Source organism: Crocodylus porosus, unplaced genomic scaffold, assembly GCF_001723895.1.
Source record: "Crocodylus porosus isolate Cpor-Errol unplaced genomic scaffold, CroPor_comp1, whole genome shotgun sequence".
Classification (NCBI taxonomy): domain Eukaryota; kingdom Metazoa; phylum Chordata; order Crocodylia; family Crocodylidae; genus Crocodylus; species Crocodylus porosus.
In genome coordinates, this window is record NW_017728931.1 from 24,194,602 (window position 1) to 24,211,823 (window position 17,222).

At 42.3% G+C, this 17,222-nt stretch overlaps 1 protein-coding gene across 4 annotated transcripts in view; it reads left to right on the top strand.

Moving 5' to 3' along the window:
* Window positions 1–677: 677 nt before the first annotated feature.
* The window catches only part of LMNTD1 (lamin tail domain containing 1), a 109,720-nt gene continuing 93,175 nt past the window's right edge, over window positions 678–17,222 (top strand). For 3 of the 4 annotated variants that reach the window (XM_019544390.1, XM_019544391.1, XM_019544392.1), the window contains exons 1-4: window positions 678–873; window positions 7,549–7,735; window positions 14,237–14,439; window positions 16,201–16,373. In XM_019544390.1, coding sequence (XP_019399935.1) covers window positions 725–873; window positions 7,549–7,735; window positions 14,237–14,439; window positions 16,201–16,373 — 712 coding nt within the window. In that variant the 5' untranslated portion in view covers window positions 678–724. Of the gene's footprint in view, window positions 874–7,548; window positions 7,736–12,140; window positions 12,261–14,236; window positions 14,440–16,200; window positions 16,374–17,222 lie in introns of all 4 variants that reach the window. The other variant, XM_019544393.1, reaches the window with a different exon arrangement.

The window sequence follows — 17,222 nt, forward strand, 5'->3', positions numbered from 1 at the left end:
TTAAGGACAGTTTGCCGAGCAAGGAATTTCTGAATCCAGGGAAGTCTTAAATGCAACAGTGGATGACAAGCATCAATAGGAACTGAAGGCAGCTTTTTGGGTCCACACTTCAACATCTCACAAGGAAAACTCTTGGTATAAGGGGCAAGGTTCATTAGCAGTGTTCACCACAGTCTGTCAGAGTGCAGAGCCTATGGTAGTGCCCAAGACCTTATCTCTGAATATCTTGAACATGTTGCAAAAAGGAGAATACAAAGTAATCAAGCATATTATCACATCATTCTGTAAGTGGAAGAGAGATTGAATATATTCATTACCAACTCACAGCTGATGCTAGGCCTTCTAGCAGCACTGAAATTGCAGGATGACAATTATACTGCTGATGGCATAATTTATTGTTTTTTAGCTACCCAAGGTAATTCTGACACTGTAATAAATCTACGTCACCAGCAAAATATTTACTTCACCAGCTGTGTTTCATTTTATGGTTTATTCATAGGTTTAAAGTTTTTGTCATCAGGGCTCATTGAGTACTGCTTTATATCAGCAACTAGAGGGGAGAATAAGGAAATTAAATTATGCAGTTTTGATATTAAAAATGTAGCGTTCCTGTTTATTTGTCTTTGTATATTTTTCACATTACTCACCACATCCTTCTATTGCCCATTCAACAGCTACTTCTGTCACTAATACAAACTCAACAGAGTGGTCATGTCCTAACTGTATGTGCCCCAGCCCTACTACAAGTATATCAGACCAAGGTCAAGAGGATATCAGCTCTTCCTATAGTGACTTGGAGAAGAATACCCAACACCTAAGACATTTGGAGAGGACACCTTCAGCAGCTGAGGGTTACAACATTTCTGCATCCAGGTACACGTTCACATTACCTACCAGATGTTTAAGGACTTTGACATATTATATTTAAGGCTTGTATACATCCTGTTATTAACATCCTTATAATCAGCCTAAATATGCCCTTGTTTAAGTTCATTACCTTGCTATTAATTAAAAGCCTTTGAGCCTAATATTTCTTCTGTCTTCTTGAACTGTTCTCCTTCAGACATATTTTCTGTCGTCAATACTCTGTTGTGATTACCGAACTAACCCATACCTATTTAACTTTCTTGGTCGTATTTTTTTTTTCATAATTCAGACCATAATGATCTTTTGTGACCTTTCTATGATTCCTTCCAAATTGTCAGTATTTTCCTGGTAATGAAGTGCTCAGAAAAGAATACAGAGAGGCTGATGATACTCTCACATCAGAATAAATAAAGAATGATGAATTTATTGTTAGTAGAGTTCTACTCAGATGAGAGGAGAATGAGGATCAGTATTCCAAAGCTTCTTCAAAGCTGCTTAAGGAGAATCTATTACTTTCCTGCTTCCTCCTTTACATATGTGCAGCTACAACTGAAGCAGCCTTTTTTCTGTTTCTTTTTTCTTTCTTTTTTATTTGCAATCAGGTTGCAGGACTATCCTTGTCCTACCCTCCTTTCAACTTTAATGCTTTCCAGCTTTTCCTTCCCACTTAATATTATACTTTTGATTACTACCTGCAATATATTAGCATGTAATTTTCTAAGCTGCAATGCACTTTATTTCCTACCTATATTTCTAGGCCCTCTAGAGTCCTGTGTATTGTCTCTGTCCTCATTGGTGTTCCCCCATCATGTACCTCCTCTCAATTTAGCATTATCTACATACTTTATTAACTAGATGTTTTTCTTCCCACTTCTACATCATAAGTGAGGATATTCCATGTGATGGAACCTACAACCAATATCTGTAGGAATCCCACATAACACCTTCTGTCTTCTCTTTATCTTGTTATTTGTTTGCAGCCCTACAGCCTGTTTATACAACATTATTTATATCCAAGTCAAGAAGAACAAATGTTTTGAGAGGTACTATATCAAATGCTTTACTAAATTCCAGATCTTTGCTTTTTTCCCTGCCTCACTAATTTTGTAATTCTGTCAATTTTATTTACACTTTTCTTGAAGCTGTATATAGCAGTCTGTATACATCCCTAGTGCTTAGCAATTTTGTTTCCATAGCAAGACCCATTTAGTCCAGAACTTTTTAGGCATGGCTCTAAAAATAAGCCTTTGAAAAGCTAGCTAGAAAGCCCCAGTTGTTTCCTGCATTCTAAAACCATTTCCAAATAATGAGATATGCCATATTGTTTGACTGAATATAAAGGATAACTGTAGTTAAACACCAAAAGATAAAAAAGATTACCTTCTTCTCCATGTATTTCCTTGTATTGTGTGACTTATTTTCCAATGGGGGATTGACTTCACATCTTGTCTAATATGGAAAGCCAGATAAATTATTAATTCTGCTAAATTGTAGAAGATAAAGAGAGTAATGTGATGACAATTTGCAGTGTGTGTAGTTAGAATTGTTTAGTGTATGAAAGAGGCATTTAAAAAAAATCTTGTTTAATTCATTACTATTGTGACATACAACCACACCAGAACACTAATGCCCTTTTGGACACATTCACCTTAAATCTAAAATCCATTCAATGTCAATGTACACATTAAATAATTGAAAATTATACTCTAAAGCATGACCATAATGCCAACCTGTTATTTTGTCATTTCATTAAACGACATGTTATTAAAGTATATATGAAATAGTGCATGTGCAGATATATCAATAATTAAATGGCTGTATAAATTTGTCAGTAGCATGTTTAAGGGAGTTCTTTTTATTAGCTTAGTTATTTTGATGTATTTTGATGTATTTGTTTATTTAGTAGATTTATGTGTCATCTTTCCCCAAAAAAGGTTCAGGGTAAATTGCAATAAGAAAATAATGATAAAGACCAGTAAAATCTTAAAAATAATCCCTAAACCATAATCCAGGCTATCCTGGCTTGCTAAACACCTGCCCATATAGGAAGGTCTTAGAGCATTTTCAGATGTTCAGACTCAGATTCTGGCAGACCTCAAAGACAAAGGCATTCAAAAGCTAGGGAGTGACTATCAGGAATGGTCTTCTGTATGTTTTTTCCAAGCACATTTGGTGCACTGATGGTACTTGCAGAAGGCTGCTTTCAACTGAGTTTAGGGTTGGCACTGAGGCATAAGAAAGAGGGCTTTCCCTTAGGTACATAGGGTCCAGACTGTTTAAGGATTTTGTGGGTCAAAACCAGTGCCTTGAATTGTACTCAGAAAGCTACTTGAAGTCAGTACAGACTCTACAGCACTGGAGTTTTGAGCTGCTAGTGACCCAACCCTGTCAGAAAGCAAGCCTTTGCATGCTGCGTCAGGTGTAGCTTCCAGACAGTCATCATCAAGAACAGTCTCATGTAGAGCAGATTGTAGTAGTATAGACTCAAGATTACAATGGCATGAATGATGTGTAATGAGATCTGAATTTGAAAGGAAGTCTCAGCCTTCTCACCAGATGGAGCTGGTGAAAGGTACTCCTAGACACTGCCACCACCTGAAGATCCAGGTGCAGCAGAGGATCTAGGAGCTCTCCAAATCTGCAAACCTCAGGGACAAAGGAAGGCTGAATTCTGTCAGTAATAGGTGTCCTAATCCTTCCCTAAAAGCCAAGTGGTCTACCCACCACCACCACTTCTGTCTTGTCCAGAATCAACTTCAATTGGTTCACCTACATCCAGACACTGGGAAAGGATGGATACTGCTAACAGGGCAGATGAGAAAAAAAAAAAACAAGCTGAGTATGATCAGCATACTGATGACACTTAAAGCATAGCAATGCAGCTCGGTGCCCAGGGCAGCTATAACACATGGGGGTAGCAGTGGCTTCCAATTGCCACTGTACCACCAGTGCAATGGTACAGCTGCAGCAGCAGCCAATCTTTCCCTATCCCCTACCTAAGTCTGTGCCTGGGGCAGCTGCCCTAGTCACTCCACTCTAATTTTGCCACTGATGGCACCTCACTTTGAATCTCCACATGATACACCCAGCAGCCTCATATACACTTTGAAGAAGAGAGACAATATCATGGAGCCCTAGAAGACCTCACATGAAAGGTCTGAAGGGAATGTTGAGTTCTCACCTGTCACCTTCCTGTTGGATCTTCAAAATTATGCTCCTAGGCTTACTCTACAGTCAGTGCCCTGCAAAGGGCAAATCAGAACCACCCAATGGTGAACATGGAACCACCCAGTGGTGAACCACCGGAACTAGACAGTAGGAAATGCTGAGCACAGGAATGTGTCTGAACTCCAGCTTCTGTCCAGAGCTTAGTCATTTCAATCTTGATCTCCTTGGTCTAGATGGATCTAATGGTGAATTACAGCATTCAAGGAGTTGCAATTTCTCCAATTCCTTGTTTTAGTCATGCTGTATGTAAAATTTCTGAAAGTAGATGAATAACTGACCAGGACTGACTCTTTATAATTCAGCTGGAGAAGAAAAAGAATTGTGATTATGCCCACCTTTTGTATGATAGCCTAGTGGCTGCAGCATCACTTAAAAAGTGTCAGACAAGGGTTTTAGGTCCTTCTTAGCCCAGAGATATCCAACCCTACATCTCTCACCTGCCAAGAGAGTGCCCTGCCCATCAGGCTTTAGGCTATACTATGTGGGGATGCTCTCCATCTCCTACGGAACCTGGGTCACCATGTAGCAAAGAGTGTAAGAGTCATGGGGCCAGGAGATCAATCAAGAGAGAACCTCATTCTATTCTGTATCTCATGACTGTCTAATGTAAAATGCCTAATCCATCTGGGAAACAGGGACTGGAAGGCATGTTTTTTTCCCTTGCCAGCTACAGAACTGAACTACTAGACTCCCTCTTGCCTGCTTTCCTTCGGGTCCAATAAATTCTGCATTCTTGGCTGCACAGTGGTTCAATTTTAAGCCCACAAGTGGGACAGAGGGTGATTTGACATGCATAGTATTATACAGTAGGGCTGTGCAAAGTTTCAGTCCCTGATTCAATTCGATGGAGATTCGGCCCGATTTGATGTCCGAATCTCTGAATCCAAATCAAATCAGAGGACACTTTAATCTCTCCTAATTGAATTGGAACCTTCCAAATCAATCTGGAGAGATTTGGGAAGATTCAGCGATTTGGACATAGACACAGCTTTAAATATTTTTTCTACATACCTCTATGTAGCAAGGGGCTCATGAATGCTGCGCTGCTGGGGCGCATGGAGTGTCATAAAGAAGTGCAGGGGGCTCCCCAGAACACTCAGCTGCAGACCCAGAAGTGAACCAGAAGCACTTCCAGCTTCCAATCCACTTCTGGGCCTATCGGAGAGTGTGCTGTCCCCACCCCCCATCCCACCCGGGCTCAGCAACTGGTGCCTCCTGTATCTGGGGGGGCACCCAGGGTTCCGCTGTGGCTGATCACTGAGCTGGGTGTGTGTGGGGGGGCCCAGTGTGCTGCCCAGTGGACCTGGAAGTGCACTAGAAGTACTTCCGGTCCACTTCTGGGTTTGCCGCCAAGCACGCAGGGGGTCCCTGCTATTTGGAGTTGGAGTGTCTTATGGGACACTCCATCCACCCCAGCATCTCAGCATTCATAAGCCATGTCTGGTACCTTGAGGTATGTAGAAAAAAACATTTAAAGCTGTGTCTGTGTTCAAATCGCTGATTCTCCAAATGAGCATCGGATCTTCGGATTCAGCTGAATTGAATTGGAGACGGTGATTCAAACCAACAAATAAAATCACAGTCCCTGATTCGGGCCAAATCCAAATCCAAATTGAATACAGCCCATTTTGCACACTCCTATTATACAGCCTGATGCTTAGAGCTGCCTTTTGGAAGTGGGAGAAGATGGGTCCCCTGCTGCTTTATCCATCACACTCCTAGAACATTCTGACCATGGTCCCATTCCAGGTACCCTTTCCAAATCTCCTGTCCCTTTCAGTCCAGATTCAAGTCTTGCCTAGAAACAAGTCTTATTCTAGCATCTACCCTTCAAGTCTTGCCTAAAAACAAGTCTTGTTCTAGCACCTACCCTAACACCTCCTGTTTCCATCCAATGCCAGCTGCCTCTGCTGTGTTCAGTACTTCTGTATATTTTGCAGCTCCAGCCATTTCTAAGCCCTGAAGTTCATTTGTCTCTCTTGAGTCTTCTGCCCATCTTCATATTTGTTCGCTACCTGATTCAGACTCCTACAATTTTTCTTTTTTCTTCTTCATGTAAACCCAAGCTTCCTCTAGAAACAGGTTCCCTGTGCAGGAATAAGAGGAACTACTAGCAGAATTTTTGTGTCACCAGTGGAATCTGGGCAGTGGGAGGCAAGGGAGCTTTTAGGAAGACTTCGGACTATGTAACTTTTGTCATTTATACCCCTAGGGTGTGTCTTCATGAGTGCACATATGCATTTCCCTGGGGACAAATAGCATTAGTACATAGTTATGTCACTGCTACTTGTCCCTGGGGTATACCTGTGCATAAGCACCAAATTGCTCCAGGTTGGGTAGGGGGGGCTGGGGCCAGCACCTAGTCATCTCCAGTAGCCTTACCTTGGGCTCTGGGGGTCTTCCAGGGCTGCAGCAGCAGTGATTCAAGTGTGCAGAGTGGCTCTGTCTGTGCTGTAGGGCCAGACTTGAGTACAAATGCAGATGTCCACAAATTAGGCTTATTGGTGAACACAGCAAGGCAAACAGAGCAAGGAAAAAACATTACACAGGCAGGCAACAAAGCCAAGACATAATAGGGCTAAACAATTAACTAAATCACAGTGGGTGTCACACGGAAAGTTGAATGATTCCTCAGGTTCCATTCACAGTTTGTCTAGTAAAACCTGCAATGAGCATTACAGCACAGTGCTGTGTTTTTAAAAGTGCTCCCTTGACAGGTGAGTTGCTCAGGAGGAACAGGCTAGAGATAAATTTGTTTTCTAGGGCTTGCACAAGATTAAGTGTTCCTCTGCTCCCTCAGGGAGTCCCTGGGTTTACTGCTGATAAATAACATATCCTGGTTTGCTATAGTTCCAAAACAAAAGAGAGAGTAGGTTTTAATTGTTTTAACATGCTGTCTCTTGGAGTTAGTTAATAATAAAGATGCCCCTTCCTCCAGAAAGAAAGAAGAAATGAAGGGCATCAGGAGAAAGAAAGCAAGCAAGCAAGAATATATAACTGAACTCAATAACTGAGATTTTCCAACCTGAGAAGGGGGTTTACTACCCAGCTCCCACTGATTTTAATAGCCAAATCCCTTTGTTGAGCATTGATATGATGGGCTACATACATCCAGGAAAAACAAAAGCAAATAACAATAGGGGTCCTCATTACATTTTTCCTCCCCCACAAAGAACTTTTAAATTTCTGACACCAATAGGAGCTGCATAAATCTGTCATATAATTACTCTTTTTAAATATTGTTAAATATTTCATTTGTTAATATTTAAACTTTAATTTAAACTAAGTTTATGAAAGGAAGAGAGCTCTATAAAATGCAAAATATTTTCTGTCAATAGTCAGCATATGATGTGATTACTATGCAAACCTGTGGGCAGATTTTTATAATTAAAGATATGAATACATCACATGTGAAGTGCCTTTAAATCTTTGGTTTGACTTTTATCATTTTAGTGCTCTTGGAAACTTAAGAATTGCTGATGTTCATCCAGGTGGTTATTTTGTGAAGATCCTTAACTCTTCCCCTGTTACAGAAGAGAGTATTGGAGATTATATCCTCCAGCAGAATGTCAGTGGCCAAGCAGTAGCAGTGTTCAGATTCCCACCAAACATCAGAATGAGTGCCAACTCTACAGTAACAGTGAGTACAGAATCTGAACTAACTCAGAGTACAGCCAAAATGTAACATGTATAATTCAGCTGGCCCTTATCTTCTGCACCATAAAGACTAGGACCAGCTTTTTAACCTAATTGCATGAAGGCTGAGTGCCTAAATATCTCAGTGAAGAAAGATCACTGCTGGTGCCCATCATCTGTTTATTTAAGGGTCTAAATATGGACTAACAAGACTGAATTTAAGAATTCTGGCCTGATATGGTAAGCTATTTCCTCTTAACCCCAGTTTCTTGTCATATCAATCCTGTAAAACTCTACATATTGTGGCCTAATTTTCAGAATTGAGGATGGGTCTGAACTGAAGCAAACAACAAGACTAGAAAGGAAAAGTCTTTTATGCCTTGTGAAAAAGGGAGCCAGGGGCTCCTGCTACTTGGAGAAAGGCTGCAGCAGAAAAGACCCCAAGCAGCTAAAGATAGGTCAGCTGCAGGAGGGAAGGCAGCAAGGAAGCAACTCCAGCCTGGGTGCAGTAAACTGCCCATGAAGCTGTCACCAGTCAGGAGACCAGAGGAGGAGCTCAGGAGCTATAAAGCTTTTGCAGAGGGGTAGTGCAGCCCTAAACCCTGTGTGGAGAGCTCCTGCCAGCACAGACAGGCAAGGGAGGGAATCTGCAGGCCAGAGCAGGGAGGCCTGGGGACTGGTGAAGAGACTTCTGCAGCAGCCTGTATGTTTAAAGCATTGGGCTGACATTGGGGTTTTTTTGTTGCGGGGGTGGGATTTGCTTGTTTGACTGGAGGATGAGGTAGTGGTTGGAGGGGAGGATGGGAGGTCACACATGGGTGCCTGGGAGATGCTCCAGATTCTGAGTTCTAACAGCAGGATTGGGGCAGGCACAAACTGAAAGGGTCAAGGACTGAAAGCCCTCCTGAGAGAAGGGCTAAGGCCCCCAAACAAAGGCCAGACCAGGCTGAGACTCGAAAGCCAGGCCAGAGAAAGTGGGACTAAGCTGACAGACTACAAGAAGAGTAACCAGCAAGCTAAAGCCAAGAGGGTTCCAGCCTATACAAGCTGGTGTGTGGATCAAAGGCCACAAATAGTTCATAAGGTGACTGGTGCCCTAGGGCACTAATAAGGCTAGGAGAGCCACAACCGAGTCTCCCGGGGACAAAGTTGCTGTGGACTGGGTTCACTCTGGGGCCCTGGGTTGCAACTTCCCTTTCACACTAAGAACAACTAGATCAAAGCATGGCAGGAGAGAAAGAAGAGAAATTTCCCAGAGGAGCTGGAGTAGAGGGCAAGAGTTGAGGGGCCACCATGACCAGGCCAGGACCTGCTACACCTAGCTTTGATAAAGCCTTGAGATGTTTTATCATGTATCTAGTGGTGCCAAAATTGTGATCCTGTCTATAGTAACAGGTATAACCAAAAGCTATATCCAAGATAGGGCTTGAATTAGAAAATAAAAAGTTATAGTAATACTCTTCCAATCTCTATCCAGCCCCTGCTGTGGTCTAGTGGAGAGAGCACTGTACTGGCACTTGAGAAAGCTGTGTTCCAGTGCTGGCTCTGTCACTAGCCTGCTGGGTCACCCTGGCCAACACATTTCACCCTTCAGTTTTCTGCTCTGTAAAATAGAGAGTATGACTTTTGATCTCCTGAGGAATTCTGGGTGTTATCTGAGGTGCCATTGGCAGTCCATTTTGCTGGTATTCAGGAAATACTCATACAGGTTCTGCATTTTAGCCTTGGTTTCCTGTCAGTGGCCTTCAAATACACCCTTAGGTTGGCTGATTTAAGGCATAGGTACTGTGACAGCAGCTACAGCAGCTGGCTAACTTGCCCCCTCCTCCTTCTTGCTCCTCTGATCCGCCATTCTCTATCTCACCTACCAGGTCAAATGGGAAGCATCCAGAGCCTTGAAGTGGGGTGGGAAGGATTCATTTGGGCCACTTGGCTTCCCCCTTTCACACTTCTCTTGGCCCAGACCTTCTCAGTTGGGTCCTAGCTGCTCTTTTCAACTCTGGGCCTACTCAGTCTGGCCTTGGCTCTCTGTTAGCAGCAGCGCAGCTTGGGAATTAAGCTGCACAGCAGGGCTCTGGCCCTCTGGGTTACCACACCTAAAACAGGTTAAATCCCCTCTGTCTCTTTCAGTGTCTGAGGCGTCACCTTCAAGGAGTGAAAACGCATAAGACACTTTAGGGCACCTGCAAAGTGACCTCCACCTCCCCTCACAGTCACTTCTGATTCTCCAGGTGTCCAGTAACAAACAAAAAGCAAAATCCTAATTGAAAGTTCTTCCCCTGCTTTGGGGTAATAGACACAGTCTTTATTTTCAGCTTCATCCCATGGGCCCACTGCCTAAACCACACAGAAACAAAAAGAAAAAATTGCAACAAAACTCACTCCCTTGTTTGGGCATGTGGGCTGTCTCTCCCTTCAATCCTGCCCTCTCCATGATCAAGGCTCCACTATCCTTCCAGCCTGAAGGCAAGTCTGTTTTCCCCTGGAACCTTGCCCCTTCCAGCCAGCCTGGCCTATTAGCTGGCCTGAGCACAGGGGCTGCTTATTAGTCCAAGCCCTGGCAGATGCCTCAGCCCAAGCCACAAACACCCTTCTCTCATCATTCTGCTTGCTGGCTTTGTAGCCCTCTTACAGTAACAGAAAATTACAGTATATACTGACACCGCTCCCTATTATAGTATGTGCATAGGATCTTAGCCCTCAGAGTCCTATGATCATGCTGGAAGATTTCATTAAAAGCAGCTTTATTTTAAAATTGTGCATATTTCTACTTTCCAGGGTTTCAAAGAAAGATTTGAACATGTGAACTGAGTACAGGGGCATAGAGAGATTTTCACAGAGATGGGGCAAAATCTTGAGGCAGCACCTCTCTGCATGTGCAGGGTGCATACCCTTGTCCAGGTTGGAGCTTTGCTGGGGTGGGGGCAGTTGGCAGGTGGGGAAGCAAATATTCTTGAGGACAATTGCCTCCCCTCCCCAGTGCTATAGCTACACTCCCAACCAAGTATAAGAAACTGTGATCAAAGTGTAGTGGAAACATCAGTTCAAACCAGGGAAGATGCCACCTGGCCCTAGACCCCTCAGAGTAAGCTTAGACCTTGTTGCACTGGGCACAGGGGTGCTACCTGGCTGGTTGGGTGCAGGGCTTGGATGCATTTTAGGGTTCTGTGAGATCATCTTGGTTGGGTTTAGATGCCCCCCTGGGCTCCTTCCCTCTCCTCTGGCACTTTAGGGGATTGTTTTGCATATACTTTGATCAGCAGTGCATGGCATTTACTTTATCACTAGGTGTCTGAATTAAACACCCTTTTGAAATGAACACACAAGGTCATATTGCTATTGGCCCACTCTCTCTGCTGCTACAGGCATTGCTGCATTTGCTTGTATTGGTTTCATACTTACAAGGTCGTCTTTTTTTGCCGATAACATATTATTTATTTAAATGGAAGGTGAGATTCTGGGGAATCAGATGGCCACCTTGGGGGAAAAAAATGTCCCAGTTCATCATTCCAGCTCAACTCAACCCAGTTTGAGCCCTGATCTGAGAACAGCACAAATGCACATTAGCATATATCCAGAAGTGCCACAAATCACAGATATGCTCTGGTAATACAGTCACAAAAGCACTTTGGCATGCTGTCATCTAGCAAGCACTCTATAAAGAGAGAGAGGGTAAGTATCTTTTCAAGATACTTCTACTGCAAATTAAAGAAAGATTGCTTTTCCTTCCAGGAAATGGTTAAAGGCATTGTCCTGCAGATATGGAAATACAAAATGCTTTAGAAGTGCTGTTTGTAAAAATGCATTATAGTGGTCTGTTGTCAGTAGAATGTTTCCATAATGGCTCTTTTTGCTACTTTGATTTTAGTAAAGGTCAAAATGGCTGTAGTAATTCTGCTGCATTTGCACAGCACACATGATGGTTAAGATCCTCTGTGTAAAACAAAAGCATGAAAAAATTGCCACTGTTCAGTGCAAATAGTTTTCTCTTGCATACAGTAACTCTAGAAGCAATTGTGAACTGAGATTTTAAAGGTGATATTATACATCTATGGAAATACCCTGAATAAATTAATAAGAACCACCCATTGTTAATCAGTTCCTTAATAAGATCAGCCAACCATGCTCCTGGCTCAACCTACCACAAGTGCCTGAAAAATAGACCCCCCCCCCCGTTGATCTCTGTTAATCCATTACAGCAGGGCATGATGATGATAAGCTGTTGCTATAGGTCCCCAAATATGTTCCCTTCTGCTTTATTTCAGCTCTGTCATATAAATGAGAACCTGTTACCAACACTGCCAAGCCTGGTGAAAAGAAAACCGGCTCATTCTCAGTACATCTACCACTCACTAAACACCTGTGGACTGCCTTCCCTGTACCCAATTACTCCTTTTGTATCATTACAGGTGTGGGCAGTAGATGCCAATATGCTTCATAAGCCTCCATCACATTTTCTCTGGAAGGAACAAAATAGGTTAAGGACAGACTTAGATTGTACCACCATCCTTTGTGAACCAAGTGGCCAAGTAAGCTTTGTTTTTGTAGCATAATTAATAACATGGATGATATCTCTTGCTCTCTGAGGTTAGCAGAAGCTAACTCCATTTCTTCTAAAAAGTGTGACTTTACATAATAATAATTGGGAAGAGCTGAAGTGACATATCATGTTTTGGCAAATAAAAGAATAGTGCAGAAGGGTAGGTATGCTGAAGTGTGAGTTCCTGAAACAACAAACCAAAAGTTCTGGGCTCACGATTTTTGTAGCACTGAGCAAATGGCACTGGAGGAAAGCTTTTGTCGCGGTTGCCTACTTTGGATCCTTTAAAACCCTGGAGCTGACTATATAGGACTAGGTCCTATTAAATTTACTGGACTCAGTCAGAGGCTTAAGCAAGTGCTTTAAAGGGCCTAGCTGAATTGAAGCTGCAGTGCTCAGTGATTTGCAGGATCATGCCCATGACTGAAAAAATCAAAATACAACATACCTAACTTTCAGGCCTCTGTGACCCTTGCATGGCTTGGCAAGCTAATTTTGAAATCTGGAGGACTAAATAGATGGGATAGTTGAGGAGGACTTTGGGGTACAGAATTTTATACTTGGTTAGATCAGTGGTCCATCTAGCCAGTATCCTGTCTCCAACAGTGGCAGGAGTGGATGGTATAGAGGGAGAGAACTGAACCGGATGTATCTAGTGCAGGGGTGGGCAATTATTATGGGCAGAGGGCTACTTTCTGAGCTTTGGCAAGCCATCAAGGGCCACATGACAGGCAACCAGGGGCAGATAGAATATGAATTCTCTAAATTTTTAGGGGCCCCGTGGGCCAGATAGAATGGCCTGGTGGGTCGCATCTGGCCCCTGGACCACATTTTGCCCATCCCTGATCTAGTGTGATCTATTCCTTACTCAAGACCTACCCTGGCATTCACCATTATTGGTTTAGAATTGCCAGAAGAAACATCACCAACTGTTGTGTTCAATAGCTGGTCCCTTTTCCAACCTGGCTATGCTATCTGCCTCTACCATCTCCTGTGGCAATCAATTCAACAAGTTAACTATGCATTGCATAAAAAAGTACTTTCTCTTTTTAGTTTTAAACTTGTCACCTACTAATTTCAGTGGGTGCCCACTAGTTCTAGTATTCTGGGACTTGGTAAACAACAGCTCTTTGTTCACTTGGTCTACACCTTTCATGATTTTAGAGACATCTATCGTATCCCTCCTCAGCTTGCTCCTTTTAAATTGCAGAGTCCTAGACTTTTTAGTCTCTCCTTGTATGGCAACAGCTCCATGAGCCCGATCATTTTCACTGTCCTTCTCTTTGTCTTTTTGAATTCTACTACATCCTTTTGAGATTGGGAATCAGAACTACACACAGTATTCAAGATGTGAGTGCTCTATGGATTTACATAATAGTGTGATGATGTTCTCCATTTTGTTAGCAATGCCCAACATTTTAATGGCTTTTTTGATTGCCATTGCCCATTGAGCCAGCATATTTCGAGATCTACAATGACTCCAAGGTTTCTTTCCTGAATCGTAACACCTGGTTGAAAACCCAGCATTGTGTATATATAGTTGAGGTTATTTCCCCCCAGCCCATGTCATTCAATCCTTGAACATCCAGTAGTCCTTGCCAGCAAAACTGTCAATTGCAAGGGCTTTTTGTGGGACAGACCTTTGTCCACTTATTAACGAGATAATGCCTGAAGTCATTTTAACCATGATGTTGTTGGCCATTAGTAAATGCTGATTTGGTTTAAATCAAGCAGCAAAATGTCAAAGCTATTATATTATGGATCCAACCTATAATTTTAAAAACAGATTGAAAAAGCAAACACAATGTCTGCAACTTGGCGCACAGTGCTATTATTTTGATGATAATTTACCACCTGTTCAAAAATACCTCAGGACACTGATCCCCAAGTCCCCATACTGATCACTAGAAACAGTTATTTTTATGAGGAAATGCAGTAACCAAATGAGCTATACTTTTTTTTTAGGCTGTTGCCTGGTGCACTCCTATGTACTGGAACAGAAAGCTGAGATGGAAGGGGCAAGAAGATGGTGAAAGCCTGAAGAATAACACAAAACCAACAAAACTAATAAAACAGCAAAGAAAATCAGAATTGAAGCTATCTGATGTAGAGCAGGGAGAAGCTCTCCGAGGCCAACCAAAAGAAAAAGGACCAATTTTCATTAAAAGGTGGGCACCCCACCTTTGACTACACTCTTTCATTACAACACTGTTTCCTCCTGGCTGTGTAAGTGGCAATTTTTAAATGAGTGTCTTACAAAGAAGGTTTCCCATACCAGGGTTGGAAGAAATAGTTGAAAAAAAAAGAAAGATATGACCTAAATCTTCAGAGAGAATATTCCCTTAAGTTCCATGGAAGAGCATGCTCAAATCAGGCAGGATTTAACAATGAAGTCATGGAATTTTACAAGAAAGCCTGATTTTATCATTATTTTTATGTATTTCTGAGCATTCAAAAGTGCAACGGGGACATCCAGATATAAATGACACAATTCCCAACTCAAAGATCTTACAATGTGAAGGTTCTGACGTTCACAGAACATTCATTAGATTGATTAATTAAGAAGATTGGCCTAAAACTCATTAGGTAAGTCTACACTGTTCAATGACAGCTCCAGACTAAGATATTTATTGGAGTGTACATGACAAGACACTAAGGCTAGGGACAGACATTACACATAAACCAATATAAGTGATCAAAAACCAGTTCAAATCTGTAACACAACAAAAATTCAATGCACATGAATCACTTTCAAAATGGCTGAAACCGATGTAAGGTAAACCTGAATGGATATAGTATCAGACTTAACTGATTTAGGTTAAATCAGTTTATTGAACTTCTGTCCCAGATGCTGTCCAGATTCAAGTTAACTCAGTCCCCCAACATCCCAAGTTGTTTTGCATCTTCTCTGCAAACCTCCCATTGCATGGTGGGTGGGCTAGCCTTGGCCCAAGCTGTCTGCTTCAGCTGAGCAGGGAGGCATACTCCAGCATGCCACAGCTTCTGGCCGGTGGCTGCATTTCTAGAACCAAAAAAGGAATGGCTATTCACTTGCATATTGGTTCAATCTACACAGCTTAGACTAACCTGCAAATACTGAATCAATTCAGCTTCAGACCTTTTGATTATCTGTACTTAGCCTAAGATAACTCTTCTGCTTGTGGTTAAAAAGTTAGCTTGCATGGCCTGAATGCAGTATGTTTCAGTACAGCACTGCCTAGATCAATAATTAAGTGGTACAGATATAGCCAGGGTGCCCTGATGCCCAGCCCACTGGACTTTTTTCCAAGGATATTTTGAAGGGGAACAGCAGCCTCGGCCATTTTTATTCCATGGTCTCTCCAGAGTTTTGGTTATTGCTGTTCCTGAAGCAAGCTCATTGAAGAATGACAACACATGCAAAGGAGTTGAAATGTTTTGAAATTCAGGGCATATCAGTTGCATTCATTCTACTGCATGTGTCCTAATGACAGAAATCTTTTTGCATGATTTGGCCAACGTGGACAGATTTTCACAAGTATGGCCAAAGAGCTATTTCCTCAGAATAATTCCCTTGCTAACTTGCAACTTCCTACTAGAGACAATTCAAAAACATTGGCTAATCCACCTTCACTAGCCTTTTTCTTGGAAGTGATTGGGTCGGTTTTGCTCAGACTTCCCAGAGTACATTCTATCTGAGGTAGATTCAACCTGAGGCAGAAAGGTTATGTAAAAAACTTCAGTGTAAATGGTCAATGTTTGGTAAAATTATAGATCAGCTGTCAGCAACCTCCTCAGATCACAGGCTGAAATGACTCAGTTCAGGTCAAAGGCAGGTAAATCTACCATTGCTTTTCCTTACCACAGCATGAGGAAAGTTCCTACTGCTAATGCTTCTCCCCACTGAAACAAAATATGCATAACAGCTTCATTTGTTTTTCTGTTTACAGAGAAAACAAGGCCCCAGCAACCCTTTTCCCAACACAGAATTCTTGGTGCCGAAGTCCAAACTCTTCTACTCACCCTCACTTCTCCCTGGTTAGACCATTAACCATGGGCAATGATGGCAGCAGTCTGTGCAGACAGTCCAGGTGTCAGTCAGCAAAACCTGACCCAGCACCAGGTGAGTTGAAGAACAATTACACTGGCAGGCAAAGACTTTTTTTTTCCCTGCTAGAGGAACAGTTAGCAAAATTTCTGAGAGATATTTCAGAAGGACTTCACATATACTACGTGTATGTGACCCAGTAGTGTAACAAAGGAGGAGAGCAGGATACAAACCCCAGGCATGGATCCTCAGGGAGTGCAAAGCCAGCAGCAGCTGTACCACCAGCAGTGCAACCACTGACACTGACCCACGTGTGGTTGCTGTCTAGGGCACTCAAACATCCAGTTATGCCTCTGTGATCACTTGCATTACAGACTTATCTGCCACAAACGCATTTGGGAAAGAAGTGTTGTTTTTTTTTTTGCTTTTATTTTTAATCAGAAAATGTTGCTGTGCACCATTTGCTATTAGGATTGACTGGTTTTAGGAAGTAAGAAAAATGTACAATGACTTAGAGAGAGAGTGCACAAAGAGACCCTTCTACTAATGATGAATGATTAATTAGGCACTGGTGAGAATCCTGTGTTTAATTGTGGTACTTCATCTCCAGACAGCTGTTGACAACCTGAAAGAATTCAGAAGGGAGTGACAGTGTAATTAAAAGTCTGAAGAGACTGACATATCAGGAAAGATTTAAAAGGATTAAGTGTGTGTTTGACAACTAAGGTGACTGTCAAATGTTTGGAAAGGTTCAAACACAAAGGAAAGAAATTGTCTGACAAAGGCTCAAAAACTATAACTATGAAGAATCAGATCAACCTGAGTGCAGGAAGACCTGGAATTAATTTTCTTAATACAGGCATACCTCGGAGATATTGCGGGTTCGGTTCCAGACCACCGCAATAAAGCGAATATCGCAATAAA